Source organism: Chinchilla lanigera, unplaced genomic scaffold (genome assembly GCF_000276665.1).
Source record: "Chinchilla lanigera isolate Chin_1 unplaced genomic scaffold, ChiLan1.0 scaffold00110, whole genome shotgun sequence".
In the NCBI taxonomy this organism is placed as follows: domain Eukaryota; kingdom Metazoa; phylum Chordata; class Mammalia; order Rodentia; family Chinchillidae; genus Chinchilla; species Chinchilla lanigera.
Window position 1 is genome coordinate 3,782,767 of NW_004955511.1, and position 17,938 is coordinate 3,800,704.

The 17,938-nt window shown below is 46.6% G+C and overlaps 1 protein-coding gene and 1 long non-coding RNA gene across 2 annotated transcripts; one reads left to right on the forward strand and one right to left on the reverse strand.

Annotated features, from left to right (window-relative positions):
* Positions 1-433: 433 nt before the first annotated feature.
* Mpeg1 (macrophage expressed 1) lies at positions 434-4,534 on the reverse strand. The gene has a single exon (XM_005408059.2). The coding sequence runs from the start codon at positions 4,386-4,388 to the stop codon at positions 2,253-2,255; it is 2,136 nt and encodes a 711-aa protein (XP_005408116.1). The 5' UTR covers positions 4,389-4,534; the 3' UTR covers positions 434-2,252.
* A 4,474-nt stretch (positions 4,535-9,008) lies between these two features.
* On the forward strand, positions 9,009-14,203 carry LOC106146983. The gene is made up of 3 exons (XR_001231672.1): positions 9,009-9,697; positions 11,369-11,600; positions 13,057-14,203. It is a non-coding gene; the product is annotated as an uncharacterized LOC106146983 (long non-coding RNA).
* Positions 14,204-17,938: the final 3,735 nt, after the last annotated feature.

Consider the following 17,938-nt stretch of genomic DNA (forward strand, 5'->3'; position numbering starts at 1 on the left):
AGAAATAGGTGAGTGAACTTGTAGGAGAGAGATCGTCTCACGTCACAAATATTGACTCTTAAAGGTCTCTTCACTTGTCTACAATATAGGGATTTTTAAAAAACAGTTACAGGCTGTCATCTTGCAAATAAATGTTCACATGCATGATCCCAGTATTCATGAGAACCCCAAAGTAAAATGCGAATGCTGAGCTGGCTCTGTCACCCTAAGGAGCTCCATCTCTGAGAGTCCGTGTAATGTGGTTTCTTTGGAAGCCAGGACTGGTCTTTCCACAGACCCCAACCCGGGACATCAGTGAGGAAGCAAAGTTCAGTAGGCCCTGTGAGTCCCGCCCCCAAGACCTGACTTCCTGAAGTCCCTCAATGAATGTGAGCTGCGGACGCCCACGTTCTGTCATAGCAGTGAACGGCAGGACAAAACATTCCTCAATGAATATCTTAATGCATATTTGTGTGAAGTTTTATTAGTACAACTAGAAACTTGTGAAAAACTTTTAATTTCCTTGGGCAACTAGTGCAGTAAAAGTCTGGGAACCTTGGGCGTCACTCTGTTTGATTGAGTAATCGTTAAAGAATTCAGTCAGTCTGTGGCAGAAAAGTGATTAGATTGGCTGAAACACACAAAATACCCAGAAGCCACAAAATGCCCAGAAGTTGAGGAGAACAGTTGAACACTTACGGGACAGAGTAAGTACAGAAGTTCTAGAAATGAACATCCTTGGCCGAGCAGTCGAGAGGGGTCTCAAATTCTGTTACTCACGCCGTGTGTCTCAGTTGGAAATGAATACATGCTCTTAGTCCCGCCTCCCCACAAGCTGGGAGACGTCAACCCCTTCAGAAGAAGGGCCTCCAGCAAGCTCATGCCCTTGACTGTGAACCTTAGTGGAGAGGACAAACCACCCTTCCTAGACAGCAACTCACCGGTGACATTTGATCGGGTAAATAAATACATACTTTTTAAAAATGGTGTGGAGGTGATTACAATTAGATACAACTGGTGTTGAAGAGAAGCAGAGCCCAAATGCTGACGGCCGGGCATCCTGCTAGACGCACCCGGGCATCAGCCTGGCACACAGGTGTCGCCAGCGGTTCCAGATGGCTCATTCCATTCAAAGACCTGAATTTCTCTACCAGGGGAAAAAAGACAGCACACATGGTGCTTCCGGTGCTTTTTTTGGTTTTAGGGAGGAAGTAATACCTAGATGTGGGCTCACTTTGACTTCTCGCTTTTCTTGCTCTTGGGAAAATGTGAACGTGTGTGTGTGTGTGTGTGTGTGTGTGTGTGTGTGTGTGTGTTCTTATCATACACCCACACAAGGGACAGAAAACAGAAAGGGTAGGGGCTGCTCATGGACGCGGAAATGATTCTTCGTGGTAACACAGAACACGAAACCAGAATGGTCGGTCTATCCAAATGTACAGCCCCTTCGGTGCCTGACTCCTGATGAGGTCGGGAAAAAGAAACGAGCTGGTTAACAATTCCAGTTTCTCCTAAGCGCCAGAGCCTTTCATTTGTTACTTTTGCTCCACCTCTCCCAACCATTCCTTTGCTCTTGACCTAACAGAAGCTTATAAGTTACTTTCTGAGGACTTGCTGACACTAGTCAGAAGTTCCGGTGGCCTGGTCTCAGGAAGTCCTAATTGTGGGGTAGTTGGAAAGAGTAGAGTTGACTTGGAGAACATCCTTCCCCTAAACTGAGCCAGGGGGTCAGCATGGGGCTGTCAAGGCCAAAAAACAGTGGCCACACAGGACTTCCTGTATCTTTTTGCAAGCCTAGAAGCAGAAAGTACAAACAGTTTTTAAAAGCACAAAATACAAGGCAGATGGTACTTAAAGGCAGAAATTTTTACAACTGACAGATAAAAAGCTACTGCAGACTTCAGACAAGGCGTGATTTCCCATTCAAAGGTGTGCATCCTCCCTCCTTTCCCCACACCCACCAAGTGAAGACAATTAAGGACAGACATTGGGAGAAGACATCCCTTTCGGCTTTAGTCCCCAGGGTGGCCTGTGCATCCCCAGTCACGGTTCCTCCATCTCCCTACTGCCTACCTTGTCCCCGGGGCTCCTGTAGTTTTGTGGCCCTGGGATCTACGCAAGAAGTTGTAAAGTTATACCTGGTTTGTGACACGTGGTACTTCCTTACATGGAAGACAGAAGTGGAGAGGGAAAGAATGGAAGATGTGCTTGAAGCTGTGGTCAGAAGTGACGGAACCTCGTGTCCAGGAGAGCTCTGACCTGGACGTAGAGATTCAAGCTGGATTTTCCCTGGGCTCTTGCTCAGGGATGTTTCTAGTTGCAGTAACCGCTAACAAACTCTCCTGTTCCCCATCAATTGCCTGGTAGCCTTTACTCTTGTACTTCCGGATGCCATAGAAAGCCAAAGCGATGAGAGCTGCCAAGAGGGAGGTGACGGCCACTGAGACCCCGACTGCTGCCCCTCCAGACAGGCCACCGCTTTCCCCAAGGATGATCCTCATGGTCCTGCGCAGCTCCTGCGGCTCGCCCAGCCTCCAGCGGTGAGTCCGGGAGTCTCTAATCCAAGAGCTGGAACTCTCACTGTTGGTCACGATGACAGTGTTGGTGGCAGCCTGGCTCATGAGGGGGGGCCGGGTGAAAGGTGGGAGCCTGGCAGGGGGCAGGGACCAGCCGGTAAACGCCCCAGCCTTGACGCAATAGGACACTTGGCATCCGTCACTGATGAGGGCCAAGTGCTGGCTGAAGCCCCCGGGACACTTCTTCGGAAGGTCTCCAGATAAGGAAGAATTTACCAAGGGGTTCCCAGCCGCACAGCTGAAGAACCCGCCAAAGGGAACAGAAAACTTGTACCCCAGCTCATAGTCCTGAGTAACACATACCTTGAGGGTCTCGAAGAGGTTCAGTGTAGTGTAGGCAGCTGGGCAGGACTGTTGGTTCGTCAGAGGGTTTACACTCCGACTGCTGAAGAGACCTCCAAAGAGAAGCCCCAAGTGTCTGGGTTCTTGGTCACTGGCTGCGCACCAAAATGCCTGAAATTCAGCCCTTGCCACCTGGAATACGTCTTCACACACTGTCTTGCAAAAGACGTAGAGCGTGCACTTCTTCCTACACTCCAGGCGGTTGTAGCCCTGCTCGTGGGTCTGAGAGAGCAGCTGGACTGGGGTGAAGCCGGAGGGGCAGGAGAAGTTCCCCGTGAGCGGGTTCTTCTGCTCCAACTTTGGGCAGAGGGCAAGATCCCTGCCCGAGAGCTGGGTGCATTTCTGATAAACTCCGCCAAAGGAGATGTTGTTCGTCTTCCCACCGCAGGAGCCATCATCTGTATTGGCCAGGAAATTGAAGTTAGAGGAGCTGGCATCTGTGCACCCAGGGTAGGTATTGAAGTCGTAATAGCGACGCACAGCATCTTCCACCGTCTGGGACACCTGCTTCACCAGTGGCCTTGGCAGCTCGGGCAGCATGCCCGGCTTGATTAAGAAGTGAAGGGGCAGGCCAGCCCGGTCCACTCCTACCAGGTGGTTGTTGATGCCTTTCTGCCAGGTTTCAAGGGTGATACCTGGGTGAAAGGGAACTCCGCCCATGCTCAGCACCCTGGAGTTGGTCCGGTTGGAGAGGTAGCCCTTGATCAAGGCTTCCTCAGTGGAGTACCCAGTGTCTACTTTGGCATTCACAATGCGTGAGAAGACAGCTCCGGCAGACATAGTCACACTCTTTTGACTGCTCTGGCTGTCCTGGAGAGCAGAGGACAGGATGTGGTCTTCCTGAATGAGAGCAGCCCCAGCGTCCACGCTGGTGATGATGTGGGTGCCGTAGTTGAGGACCAGGAGTTCTGCCAGGTAGGTGGCCATCCTCGTCTGGTTGTTCTCTAGACGGTCAGAGATGTCCATGAGCTCTTTCTTAAACTCCCAGGTGAGCTCGGAGGCTGGGCTGATTTTGACTGTGTAGATCACGTTTCTGACTTGAACTCGAGTGGTTACAGCTTGGTCCCTCACTTGAAGAGTCTTCAGCCTCTGAAACTCCGTAGAAAATTTGCCATTGATCTTGGAATAAAGGGAGATATCCAAGTTAATAGAGAAGGAGGTGCTGCTCTTGTAATCCATCCAGGACTCCAGGATTTCCGAGTTCATCTCCAGGTTGCTCTCCTTCTGGGGAATGGTGAAGACTTCGTTGGGAATGATATACTGTCCGTCCTCAGTGGTCCTGCAGCGAGTGTAAGTCAACTCCATCACCCGTCCCATGTCCATATTCCGAAGATTATCCCATCCCCCTCCAGGTAAGACTTCCAGGACAGGTAGCTTCAAGGCATCCCGGCATTTCTGAAACCCGGTTTCATCTAGCTCAGGCAGAAGGTCGTCTGTTCCAGCGCATGCCGCCACAGTCCAGAGGAGCAGGGCAGCCCCGAGGGTGTTCATGGCGCGGGAAGCTCCAGCTCTGTACTGACCTCGGCAGCTGCTGGGGAACTTGCTGCAAACTGAAAGATGGGAGAGAAAGCCGTTGTAGAAACAGCAACTTCGACAGCGCTCCTAAAACCACCAGTTCCTCTTTAGGTGGCTCATGCTGCGAATTGGGGAAATGAGACTCGGTTGGAATATTAAAGTCCATTAGAACTTGGAAACGTCATGGTGTGTAGATACACAAAGCCAGCCCCCTATTCTCAGCACGTCCCTACCCTGCGTCCCCCACGCGCAGCTCGTTGCTCTGTAGCAATAGTGGCACCTGGAGAGTGTGACCCTGTACCTGACTATGTCCCCCACCAGATGGCTTTGGGTTTATTCACTTTCTTGGGCTTGATGTTTTAAAATTTCGCCTGACTGATCCCTTCTGGAACTCTGAGGCTAATTTCCTTTTTACCAGAAATGCAGAGGTCAGTGGCAACATCACCCTTACTGAGATACCCTGCCTCCACCATGTCCAGGCTAGCTGGAGGTCAAGGCCAAACCCGAGCTTCCCTTTCTCCTGAGGCAGAGGTTGTTTCCTCAGAAGACGTAGGTAAAAAGCCTGGACACACGTCTCAGGAGGTCTCACTGTTACAGGCTTGACTAGTGCTGACTTGGAGCTGGCATTAGCTGGAGCAGAGATTAAAAGGGCTGAGGGGGATTCTGTGTGCAATATTCTGGGAACCCCCAGGCCATCCTGTCCCAAGCTTTCGAGTGCAGGCCAGGGGCCCCACACTCTGCTGTTTCCTTTCAGACACCGATGTCTGAGCAAAGACAAAAGCCATACTGTCATCTAGATTTTGATTTATCCAAAACGCACAGTGCCCGAGGAGTATATGTGTACATATGCACACGTTTACATAGCTTCTGCATGTGTGCAGTTTACAGGGAGTGGTATCTGTTGTTTTACCTTTAATTTTTCATTGTATTGCTAGGTGCATGTAATCAGCGCACTGGATAAAAAGGAACATGACTCATCATCACCCAACATTTTTTAAAGCAACAATTCATTTGCTGTATCATTAGAAGAACATAATTTCATGAATTTTCTTTTGGGTTTTTAATGCCAAGTCTGGTTGCTGCCATAATGAGCAGCAGTGTTTCCGAACTCATTAATCTAGTGCCAGGATTAATTGAAGTCCAGCTTTGTTAATTTTGGGGGACAATTACGATGTGTCTCAGTATACTGAGTGACAGCCAGGAAATCTAGCAGTTAATGAACTTCCAGTTGGGTCCTCATGGCCCCCAGATCATACAGGAAGCAGATACAGTGCGAGACTGAGAAGAGGCAATTTCCATGCACAGGTTTCACTATACTGTCACCTGTAGACATCACAGAAAGACCGTTCCAAGGAACTGAATTGCCTCAGACGCTCATTTATGCAGGTGAGGAGTGCTTTGAGGAAGAGCAACACCAAATAAGAAGTCCAGTCAGGAAATGGGTAATTGATCCTCTTTCCTGCTAAGAATGATCTATTCCCCTCCTTCCTATTATCTATCTTTTATTTTGCTCTGTATTTATAATTTGTGCTTCTCATGTAAGAGAATCCATGTGGTATTTAAGCTTGTGTGTCTGATTTATTTCACTGAATGTTATGGCCTCAAGGTGCATCCATTTTCCTACAAAGGACTCAAGTCTGCACTTTTTATGGCAGAGCAGTACTCCATTTTGTGTAAATATCACATTTTCTTTATCCACTCATCTGTGGATGAGTATGGATCACTAGCAAGATTTAGCTTTTATGAATTGTGCTGCTATAAATATGAGTAGGCATTGCCACTGTAATATGATGTCTTTAACTCTTTCAAGATACCTAGAAAGGGAATTGCTGGGTCAAATGGAATTTTCAGTTTTAATTGTTTGAGGAATCTCAATGCTGATTTCCATAGTGGTGGTACTAGTGTGAACCAACAGTGTAGAAAGATTCTTTTTTCCTCACAGCCTCTCCAGCATGTGTTGTTATTTGATTCCTATATCAAGAACTGGAGGGAGGGGGAGGGAGGGAAGGGTAAGAGATAAGAGAAAGGAATTGGGATATGTTATGTACATGTGCCAACTCTTCACAAGGAGTGCAAATGTTACATACTACACGCATATACTAGTAAAATATTTTAAGAAGGAGAAATGGGCAACTGAAATGAACAGACCCTTGTCAGAAGTAAAAGCACAGATGGCCAACAGATACATAAAAAAATGTTCAGCGTGATTGCCCACTAGAGAAATGCAAATCAAAAGAACACTGGGATTCTTTTTTAGTCCAGAAAGAATATAATCTATTATCAAAAACTTAAAACAACACATGCTGGCTGCTAGCAAGACTGTGAGTGAAAGGAATCATTTGACATTGCTGGTGGGAATGTAAACTAGTATACCCACTACGGAAACCAGTATGGAGACCCTTCAAAAAACTGCAAAATAGTTAAAGCTGTCATATTTCAGTGACACATGCATTCTCATGTATCACTACGCATAATATTTAAATCTGGAAAGTAGCCTGTAGGCTCATAGACAGATAAATGGGTAAAGAAAATGTGGTAAATATATATATATACTCAGGAGCTCTACTCTGCCATAAAGAAGGACATATTTGAATCACTTGTAGGAACGTGAGTGCACCTTGAAACCATAATGCTAAGTAAAATAAATCAGACATAAAAAGTTAAGTATTTCATGGTTTCTTTTATGTGAGAAACCCAAAATTGAAATAATTTAAAGAGCAGAGCAAAAGATGATAGCAAATGGGGAAGCTGGTTTTGTGGAGATGGGAAAGGGACCTGGGAGTGGGAAGAGATGGGGAGAAAAGTGAAAGTGGTTAAGATACTATGTGTATACTTACACATTCCCAATCTGAATGCAGTTGTTATGTATTGCAAACTTATTAATAAAGACAGAGAAAAAAGCTGGGCATGGTGGCACATGCCTGTAATCCCAGCACTCGGGAGGCTGAGGAAGGAGGATCGTTGCAAGTTTGAGACCAGCCTGGGCTGCAAAGTCAGCTCAAGGCCAACCTGAACTGCATAGCAAGATCCTGTCTCAAAAAAAAGACAAAAAAAAAAAAAACAAGAAAGAAAGAAAGAAAGAGAAAGAGGAAGGAGAGGCCAGTAGTGTAGCTCTAAGGCCATTTCACTAGTCCTTGGCAATGTCCTGTGGACTCTGGTAGCACTCTGTAAGCCCAGCAGTACCATGTTCGGGACCTACTCATGCCACGGCTGTCATGCTTCAGGGCACTGACTTACGCCAGCCTCCCACGAGGGGTTGGTTTGTGAACAAGTTTCCTTTCTATTTTTGTCTAGAGAACCAAACCTCTTCAGAGGATGTTCTGGTTCTTTTGTAACTGTCATAGATATGTATCAGCAGAGGGATCCTAGAATTTGAAAATGAGAGTTGAATGCCCTTGAGCACTTCTAATAACCCATTGTCTACACACTTCTCTCCAAATTAGCTCAGGAGGTTCTTTGCGATGGAATATGTTCTCACTTACACTGTCCTGGAGACACGTTGACAATTTCTTCTTCTTTTCACTTGACTGGCTCCTCTAGAGTCCTTGATCTCCTGAAACAAAAATACAGGCAAGGTGAATGTAGACACTTCTGTATGCAGGAGCTCCTGTAGCTCTGAACACCCACCCATCGCCCCTCCTCTTTTTGGCTACATCCTTCCTTCCATTTTTACCGTGGAAAATATGGCAGATAGCTAAAAGATCCAACAAGAGTGACCAAGGATTTTATAGTCTGAACAATTACTTCAATTTTAACAACATGAGAAATTCCTATGCTATAACGTTGTGAAACAAAGGATGATACATTCAGGACGACCCTAGCTATGTACAAATATGTGTAACCAGAAGGATCTACACCAACCCATTGACAGTAATTATATCTGGTTGGTAGGTTTTACAAATTACTTCTAATTTTTTTTTCCTCTTGCTTTTCTGTATTTTTTGAGTTTCCAAAAATGAGCATGTCTTACCCACTGAACAAATATTTACTGAGAACCTATTAAGTCCTGAATTATAACAGGTATCATGTGTGTAATCAGGAGAATAACCAACATATATGCATTTCTTTTAAAAGGAGCAAATTACTTCTGGCATTTTCATGTCCCCAAAATGGTGCAAACCTTGAGGACTCTGAATTTCCTGTATTCAAGGAAGTTCTCTTTGCAGTTGAGGCAAACAATGAAAGGAGAACTGCAAATGGTGGGAATTTTGGTCTCCACCTACATTTGCACGCTGGGGCAGGGAGAGTGGCTCAGAATGATGAGGAAATGGGCCCAGGAGCTTGATCTGCATGCTCACCCGCACCTTTCCTGTTTTATTCCTTCCCCCGGCTATTTGCTCTGCTCTGTCTTATGCTGAAGTGTGCTTACAATTGCATAAGCTCTCCAGATGCCCCTGAGGAAGGGTAAGATCAGGGTTCAACTCAGAACTTTGGCCTCTAGGGGAAAGAGGCAATTCTTCCACAAGAGGTAAGCACCTGCGGTGCTGAAAAGCAGTTTCACTTCCCTCTGACAAGAAGCAAGAGGGAAGTCCCAGGTCTGCTTTCTATCTCAGTTTGAACGTGTACCACTGTGACGCCTTCTCACGAAGAGCTCAAGCATGACTCATGACTGAGGTTCAGTACTTTGTGGGCTCGGAACGGGTCAGGTGCTTCCTGCTTCCACACTGCATGGTGGGCTAAAACGGTTGCATTCACCAAAACCACCCCCTTTCCATTTTCAGCAGGAGTCTAGCAGGACAGTCTGAAAATTGACAGGAGACCATTGCTAACTGGACCGGAGAACCCTGCCTTTTGAAGACTCTGCAATAAACTTTGTTCTGGGAACTGGAGGAGGTGTCAGTGAACAAAGCGACCATATTTTCTTTTTGGAACCATTGCTTCCTAACCAGATGCTTTGAAAGTTGCTGTACCAGCTTCGCTCGCTCAGTTTTTCCCACCAGGATTGTTGATCCGCTGACCACGAAAATAAGAGTACAATAGTTTCAAGGTTTCTTTTACTGTGGACGGTACAGATGTCCCATGAGAAGAAAGCAAGGCCAGAACTGGGCAGTCCAAGCTATTTTATTCCTGTTCTTTATTAGTCTTTTCCTCCCTCTTGCGCCAGCTTCCCCTGATCTTTTTAATCCTTACCAACTATTGCCTTTCTGTTCTCTTTCCTCTTTGCAGATTTAGGTTTGGAAGGCATAAGACTGTGATTTAGAGTGATCCTTCCGCTGCGCTGGAGAAGCGAACCTCGATGTGGTCCAGACCCAGTCTTGGCTGGGTCCCCATTGCAGATGTCACTGGTGAGTCACACCCTCGATTCCCACTGCGCTCCGGGGCTGCTTCTGGGCTGTTGTTGACACGATATTCTAAGGAACGCCTGCTTCATCAATCCAGGAAATCAGTACTGATTGAACCCTTGCTATAGGTCAGGAATCCTCTGTAGGTATCAGTCTTGGAGTAACCAGTGTCAAATTTAATGTGATAAAAGTCTAGCAGATAGATTGAGCCCTCAGAGCTGTGATTCCCATTCACCTACCTCCCAGGCTGGGGGCACAAGGCTCAAGCGTTTAGGACTATGGAGAGCCCTTCGCGGTCCTCCTCATGGTGCAGGAGGTTTATATTTGTAATCCCATGGAAAAGCTATTAAAATCCTATCCAGCTAATTCCAGCCTACCACTCCCAGTGCAACCCATGGCATAAATAAAGATACAATAATATATACAAAATGATAAAAAATCAAGGGGTTCCTAGTCCAGCTGCAGTGATGGCTAACTGAATCAAAAGCCTTGATCCAGAACCAAACCCCGATTTTATTAATTTGTAAAAAAGGCAGTGGCTTGAGGATGGGTGACGTGAGAGTGGTGGGGAGTAGGTGAGTGCTGTGAGCTGGGCTCGGTAGGAGACCTCAAATCACCTCTGCAGTATGCAGAGAGGGATCTGCAGAAAGGGTGGTGTGCATGACACACTGAGGTAGTGTGTGATGTTTTGGGGTCAGTGCTTAGCTCTGATATGTAATCTTTTATACCCTGGGAAGTCATAGCCTCTTATCTCGAAGCTGGATCCCAGCTGACAGCATGGAGCCCAGCTCTCCGCCCCGCTATCCCTCCTCGTCCCAGCTCGGCTCACACACGTTTTACTTGGGCGCTGCGGGGGTGGGGAAACACTGCCCTGTCATCTTTGCTTCAAGACCGCACATCGGCACCTCAGCTGGACCGATTTGCACTGCTTACAGGCAATCGAAGGAATAGGGAAAGGTCCTAGCCAGCTCTGTACACACCAATACATAAAAATAGGGTCAGGTTTTGCTAAAATGGAGATAATTGTTTTTCGTTTGAAAGGTGTCATCCAGGTGGTCCTCCACATAGTCCCAACCCCTTCCCCCGCCGCCTAATGACACTGGCATAACAGGAAAAATGCCCTTTTCCTTCTTGCTCAGCTGCAAACAGTTTAACCTGGAGATCTCTGTTCATGACGGGACTGACAATCTAGTGGAATTTTTCTTACGTCCTCCATTCTCCGTCCTTGCATCTTTTTGTCAAGTGACTGACTACCTTTCTGAGGAAGATTTGAACAAAGGAAGTGATTGAGCAGTGGTGTGTCTGTGTTGGGCTGTTGGCAGGGTTCATGTTTCTATACTTGTTCCATCATTGGATAGGACAAAGCCAGTCTAACCTTCAGTCTTTCCTTCTCTTAACCCTGGAGCTCCAGGTGTTTTTCCAGCTGAAGCAAAGTAGGAATCACCACCATTTTTCTTTCTACTTGAAATCCAAATGAACAAGTTAGGGTAAAAACAAGAAAGTGTCCTTCTGTCACTGTCCTTCTGACAGAGGAGGTTCTTCTGTCACGTAGGTATGTGGAACTGGGAGTTTCAGGCTTTTACTGAAACAGTTCAATTGCCTAAATGGGAGATTAAGAGCTAGAGCCGGACTGTGGCTCTATGTGGTCATGAGATTTTGTTCTGTTTTCCACAGCTGTTGAAATATCTCAACTGCTGCACTGGCAAATATGGAGTGAGAAGGAGGTTTCAGAATTGAAACAAAAGTGACATCCCGTCTCCATATGTGACACTGAGAAAGTTCTGGAGTCTTCCTAAGCTTTCATTTCCTCAACTGTGCACTAGCAGTAGTGTCCACCTCTGTGCAGCAGATGGCATTGCTAAGAGGACTAGCAGCAGCCATCCAGGGAGAGCTTTTCATGGTGCAGGTGGGAGCCCAGCGTACACCAGCTTTCACTGTGGCTGAGCTTAGTGTGAAGTCCGCATGGGTGTTCAGGTGGGACTGGGGAAAGCGCAGGTCAGAGCATCTCGGGACCTTGGCTTCTCCCCGTAGTCTACATGGGAAGCCGTATTAACTCAGACGGAACACTTGGATGTTGTCTACTAATATCCTAAGCAAGGACGTGCATCTCTTTAAGGAAAACAATCTGATTGAACTGCCACCTGGGTTAAGATGCAAGTAAATTAGGAGTGATTAATTGCCTTATCAAAGAATTCATTCCATGCATCCTTTGGAACAAAATGGACAAGCTTTTTCTATAAATGACCACATAGTAAATATTTTAGGCTTCATAAGCAAATACTTTTAGTGGTAACTATTTAGATCTGCTCCTATGATGCAAAAGCAGGTGATACGCAAATGCACAGATATGATGGTGTTTCAGTAAATCATTTAAAAACAGTTGGGGGCTGGGTTTTTCCCAGGGTATTTCACTTACTGACCCAGAATTAGAATGACAGAATTATAGACTCCCATAATTAGCGAGAACCTGCCCTTTCAGCCACTGCTTGAGCCTCCCCTAAAAGTCTCAAAGATCCATCAAACTCTGCCTGGTTGTTTTCACAGTGTAGCATCACTCTACTTCCTGTCTCTGGACAGCTCTGGTTCTTAAGAAACTTAAGCTCTGGTTCTTAAGAAACTTCAGCTGACACCAGACTGTCTGTTCCCTTGTGGCTACCTGGACAATGATTTGCTCCATGACCCAAGCAAGAGAAGGTGGTTGGCTTAGGTGTTCAGGAACTAGATATTCAGGAGCCAGTGAGCATGTGACTACACCTATCTTGTCTACTGACTAATTGAAGTGGGTGAAGGCCACAGTGCCAGGGCCTTGGGGACCTCCGGCTGGGCCAACTGTTCCTTTATTATTGGGTCATGGAGAATTTGGTGATCAAGGTGGATGGTGCAACTGGGGGGTTGGAGAAGCACCTATCAAGCTACAGGGGAAAATATTTCAATATTTCCACAGCCCTTCCATGCACAGGGGAGGGTTCTGAGGAGTTTCTCTAACACCCAGAAGAATCCCAAATATAGTGTAAGGGCAAGGCAGGAGACTCCAAGGAGAGATGTGGAGCTTCCTTCAATTTTAACCCGAGTGTCGCATATTTACAAGCTTGAGGACGGTACAATATGTGAAGAAAGTTTCTGCACTATGTATTGGGGAGGGTTTTATAGATAGATAGATAGATAGATAGATAGAGACAGAGAGAGAGACAGAGAGAGAGAGACAGAGAGAGAGAATGGAATTCACATTGAAGAATTAATCATCTTTGGAGGCACAGGGAAAGAGAGGGCCGTAGGCAGTTTCGCAGCCCTAAAGTGCTCTGCCTACAGGCTGAGCGGACCTTGCGGCTTGTTCAGACTGCGCTGTTTTCTAACTTCTCTAGGCTGACTCCTGCTTGACCTGCATATTTCAGCTCAAACACGATTTCTTCCTGGAAGCCTCTCGGAATCCACAGGCCCATGTGGTCTCGGATCCATTTCAGTGTCTTCCTAGACTCCCTCAGCAAGGATGTGACTACACCTATGTGACTACACCCCCCAAGTTCTGAGCTACCTCCCCGGAACAGCCCTGGGTGAACCCCACCCCTGCCCTTCCAACCCCTCAGCCCCGCCTTGGAAGAGGCTGCGCTCGCATTCGGAGCAGCCTTCACCCGCCCAGTAGCTCCCACCCACCCCGACATGAGCAGAGTCGCTAGACTGCACAGCACAGGGGGCCAGTTAAATTTGAATTTCCAATAAATAATGTCTAGTTTTTGAAATATGAATACATCCCATGCAATATTTGGACAATCCTTATACTAAGGGCAAGGACTGTGTCTCTATTCATCATTTTAATCCTGGAGTACACCTCAGTTTGGTACCTGATATTCAATCAGTATTTGTTAATATTGAACTGATAAATAGTGAATAAAGCAGACAAATCTGACTAAATGTCTCAAACATTTCCCTGGAAAAACAAATCATGACTGGTTGGCCATGGATACCCCAGCCAAAGGAATATGATTATAGGACTTTTGTTTCAATTTACTTCAAATGCTTTGGGGTGCATATTCTATGTGAATGTATTTGTGCTATTTATACTTCTTATTTTGGAAAAATTTAATTTTCTGATCTGAACTCTGTGACCTTTCAGTAGTATAACCTTGGTGTCTTACACAATAAATAAATCATAAAAGCCCAGGGAATTGCTCCTACTTGCCAAAAGCTTTTACCTTACCTACATTTCATCTGCTCTTTCAAGCTCTGGCCCTGCAAGAACCCAAACTACGCTTGTCCTGGACAGGTATTTACAGCTAACCAGGGTGACCTAAAGTTCCTAGTCCAACCCTTCTCTCTCTCCCTAGCCCTCCTGCGTAGGCTCACAGTCACGTGTCACTTAACAAACAATAGGGATATGTTCTGAGAAATGCACCTTAGGGCAAGTTTTTTGTGTGCACATCGTACAGAGTGTTTAACCCAGATGGTATAACCTACCATATAGCTTCATAGTCCTTCATTTTATTTTCACTTGCAGGTCAATCACTCACTATGGTCTCTTAATGGAAACATTATCAATAAATTATGAATATATATGTTTTGTTTTTGTTTTTTTCTGGTACCGGGAATCGAACTCACGACCTCGCCCTTGCCAGGCAGGTGCTGTGCCGCTGAGCTAAATCCCCAGCCCAATGAATACATATGGACCTTGATGACCAAAAACATTCTAAGGTTAAATCTAGCACAAGAGAAAATGATGGAACTAAGAGATCCAGACAACAGGAGACGTCTGAGGCTGCCGACGGTGTGCTATACAGTGGAAACATAGACCCGCAACCCACTCACTCATTCTTATCACCGTGCGTTATCTACTGTTGTAGCTGTGTGTGGTGTAGCTTTATAAGCCTGGCGCTGCAGTAGTTTCTGTACTCACTTGCGTACGTTATGTGCTGTACTCTGAGGTCATGATGGTGAGGATGTCTGTGGGCTGTAGGAATTTTCATCCCCACTGTCCATGGACAGGACCACTGTCGTCCATGCGGTCCATCATGACCAACTGGTGGTGATACAGTGCTCAATTTCAAGAACCCGGCCTGCTCCAACCATGGCCACACTTCCATCATCCGACAGTCAGAGAAAAACTAAGGAAAGTGGGATCAGACCGGTGCAATGCAAATGAGAGGGGCACGTATTTAAAAGCCCGAGTTATTAAAGAGCCAAATCAGAGCTTTGCTAAGCAGAGCTGGGTTTCCTGATCTGGTTTTTCCTGGACTTGGATTCTATTCCTCATTCTGCCACGAACCTACTGGTAACCTTAGACAAGTCACTTCCCATCTCTGAGTCTCTATTTCACTCTCTGTAGAACAAGTCTGTTGAGTTCCTTTCCAGCCTCTGCTTGACCTTTGGTCCATGATTCTGCAATCCCGTTACAGCAAATAGCTTCAAGTGAAAGCTATGACCTGACATTTTACTAAAGCGATTTCAGAATATTCTCTTACATATAGGTCATGGTGTGCACATTTTCCTCTTGGTTGTTTCTGCTGATACTTCCCCTTGGGGGTGACTCGTTGCCTGGTATGGTTTGTGACTTGTGAGTCTTGAACAAGTTTTCTAGCAGGGTTGTTTGCTGTGGGGGCTGCTTTGCTCTGCCTTGTGCCCCAAGCGGCTCAAAACCGTACTTAGCCTGCCTCGGGGTTGGTGCGGGTCTTGGTGTGGCTCGATGTGACCCAAGACCCACATGTGTGGATGTGGACACCCCTCTTGGTGAGTGTCAGGATGGTCTCAGCACCCCTCAAACAGCAGACACCGGGCCAGAGGCCTGCGCCGCCCCCCTCCGCAGCCCTCAGCACCCCAGGACCCTGCCCTTCAGTGTACGTTTGGCTCAGAAAGCCCCTCAGCCACAGGGCTGCAAACCCCTCCTACTGCCCTGATTTTGAGTTCTCTCTTTCTGCCACTCAAATATTTTCCATTCTCGGTTTTGAGCTTGAATCTTTGTGTTTGGACAAATGCGCCTGAGTGTGGGTGGGGAAGTTTCCACGGGTCACCTCCGCCAGCCCGACTTTCTTCATTCTGACTATTTGGATGTGGTTAGCATTTTCATAAATAAAACGGAGGGGCACACTGTACATGGGTGATCGCGTATACGGTTAATATCTAAATTTTTTTGAATTACAACGTTAAAATCACATCGCCATGAATCCCCCTCAAAGTGTTTGGGCGCTTTTACTTTCTAATTTCCATTCTTACGTTTGCCGTGCATCATGAGTCCACACACAGTGCACCTCTTGATTCCTTCTCACGCTAGTCTCCTCCTGCTGTCCCCCTCTGCCATCTCTTGGCCCCCTTCTCATTTGCCAGAGATCCAGCCCGGCTTCCTATCGTCTATCTTTTATTTTGGGCTTTATTTATACTTTGAGTTTCCCAGGTAAGAGAAAGCATGCAATACTTAAGCTTGTGTGTCTGACTTATTTCACTTAACATGATGACCTTAAGGTATCCTCACAAAAGAGTTAAAGACATCCTAATGCAGGGATCCGTGCACACCCGTGCGTATAGCAGACAACGCACGATAGCTAAATCTTGGAAGCTAAATCTTTGGTACGTTACTTACCAAAATGGAGCACTGCTCCACTATAAAGAAGAATAAAATCGACTCACTGGTAGGAAAGCAGATGCACCTTGACACATAATACACTGTTTTCAAATTTAAACATTCACTGTATATTTGAATCATGTCAAATACTGTAATACCTGGGTTTCGGGAAATAAACTTTCTTATTACACACACACACACACACACACACACACACACTACAATTGCGCCTTCACTCAAGTCTGAAACTCTTTCGCCAGAGATCCCCACTTCCCTTCTGCAAGAAGGTTGCAGTCGGAAATGTGGAAGGCTTTTCCTTTCCCAGCAACCCGGGAAGAACTGCTGTTCTGCCATTGCTGGTGCTGGAACACAGAGCTCCCCAAGGGCAGAGAGATTGCGGGGAGCAGCCAGTGAGGGGGAGAAGGGAGGTGAGAAGGTTGCAGGGGGAGAGCTCCAGCACACAGGAGCCACACCGCCTGGCTGCAGGCGTGCACAGCTGTCAGTCCCCCTGCCCTGTGCCGCATGGTGCGCGTGATCACGGGAGTGTGTGCTGCGTGTGATCGTGAGTGCGTTCTTCACAGAGAGAAAATGGTTCTGCAGAGAACTCACTCAGAATGCAATTTGCATCGAGCTCTCACATTTTCTTACAGATCACCCCCTTGCTCTGACCCTTACTTTCCTCTTTCTCAAACTTAGAGGGTTGGACTACACGGGCGGGTAGGCTAAACACACTGTCCCACAGCGGGCTCTTCACTTTCCAATGCAAATTTACCTAGAACTGCCAGACAAAGTATACAAAAGAGGAGCTGCCTGGGTTGAATAGGGTACAAACCCCAAAGCCCGGGCCCACTGTCCTCTTTACCTTGCAGGGGTCTGTTCAGAGACCTGGGTTCCGTGGAACACGGTTTGAAAACTGCCCATGCCTGTGGCCTCTTACTTCCCAGCTGAAGCGCTGTAATTACAATGAGGAGGAGGAAAGCTGCCCCAGCTATACAATTCACGGGACAGATTGAAGAAGCAAGATTTCCCAGAAAAGGGGAAGTGAGTCGCCATTACAAAGAAAGGGCTTTCAGAACAGAGTGCATTGCTCCTCCTAGCCCCTTTCACCTCCTTTCAGATGAGCTGTTCACAAAGCCAGATGCTGTGTGACCCATAACTGGAAGGAATGCTGGCTGGAAAGGAGTCCTTCACCCTCAGCCGGGAGGCATGAGCTAACTCTTTTACCACTGGGAGCTTTGGTTCTTTATCTGTAGACAGGACAGTGGACTGGATGCACGGTCTCTGAAAGATCAGGTATAGCTCTAGAAATGTTCTGAGGGAGAGTAAAGTCAATAATTTACTCTCCACAATTTACTGAGCAAATACTATGTGTCAGTACCACTTGGTTTCTTCCAGAAATTATACTGGGACAAATTATAGTCTTTTGCCTTCCCCAGTCGGAAGATAGACATTGAACAAAGGCACACAGGGTTAGCCCAGAGTCAGGGTGGCCTTCTAAAGCTGAGAGAGAGACAGACAGACATACAGACATACAGATAGACAGAAGGCCAAGGAGAACTCGATGGAGGTAGATAAAGAGAAAGAAAGGACAGACAGGACACAGAGAGACAGAGATAAACACGGAGACAGACCTAGGAAGACAGAGGGAGAGACAAAAACAGAGGTACAAAGGGACAGAGACAGACAGAGACCGACAG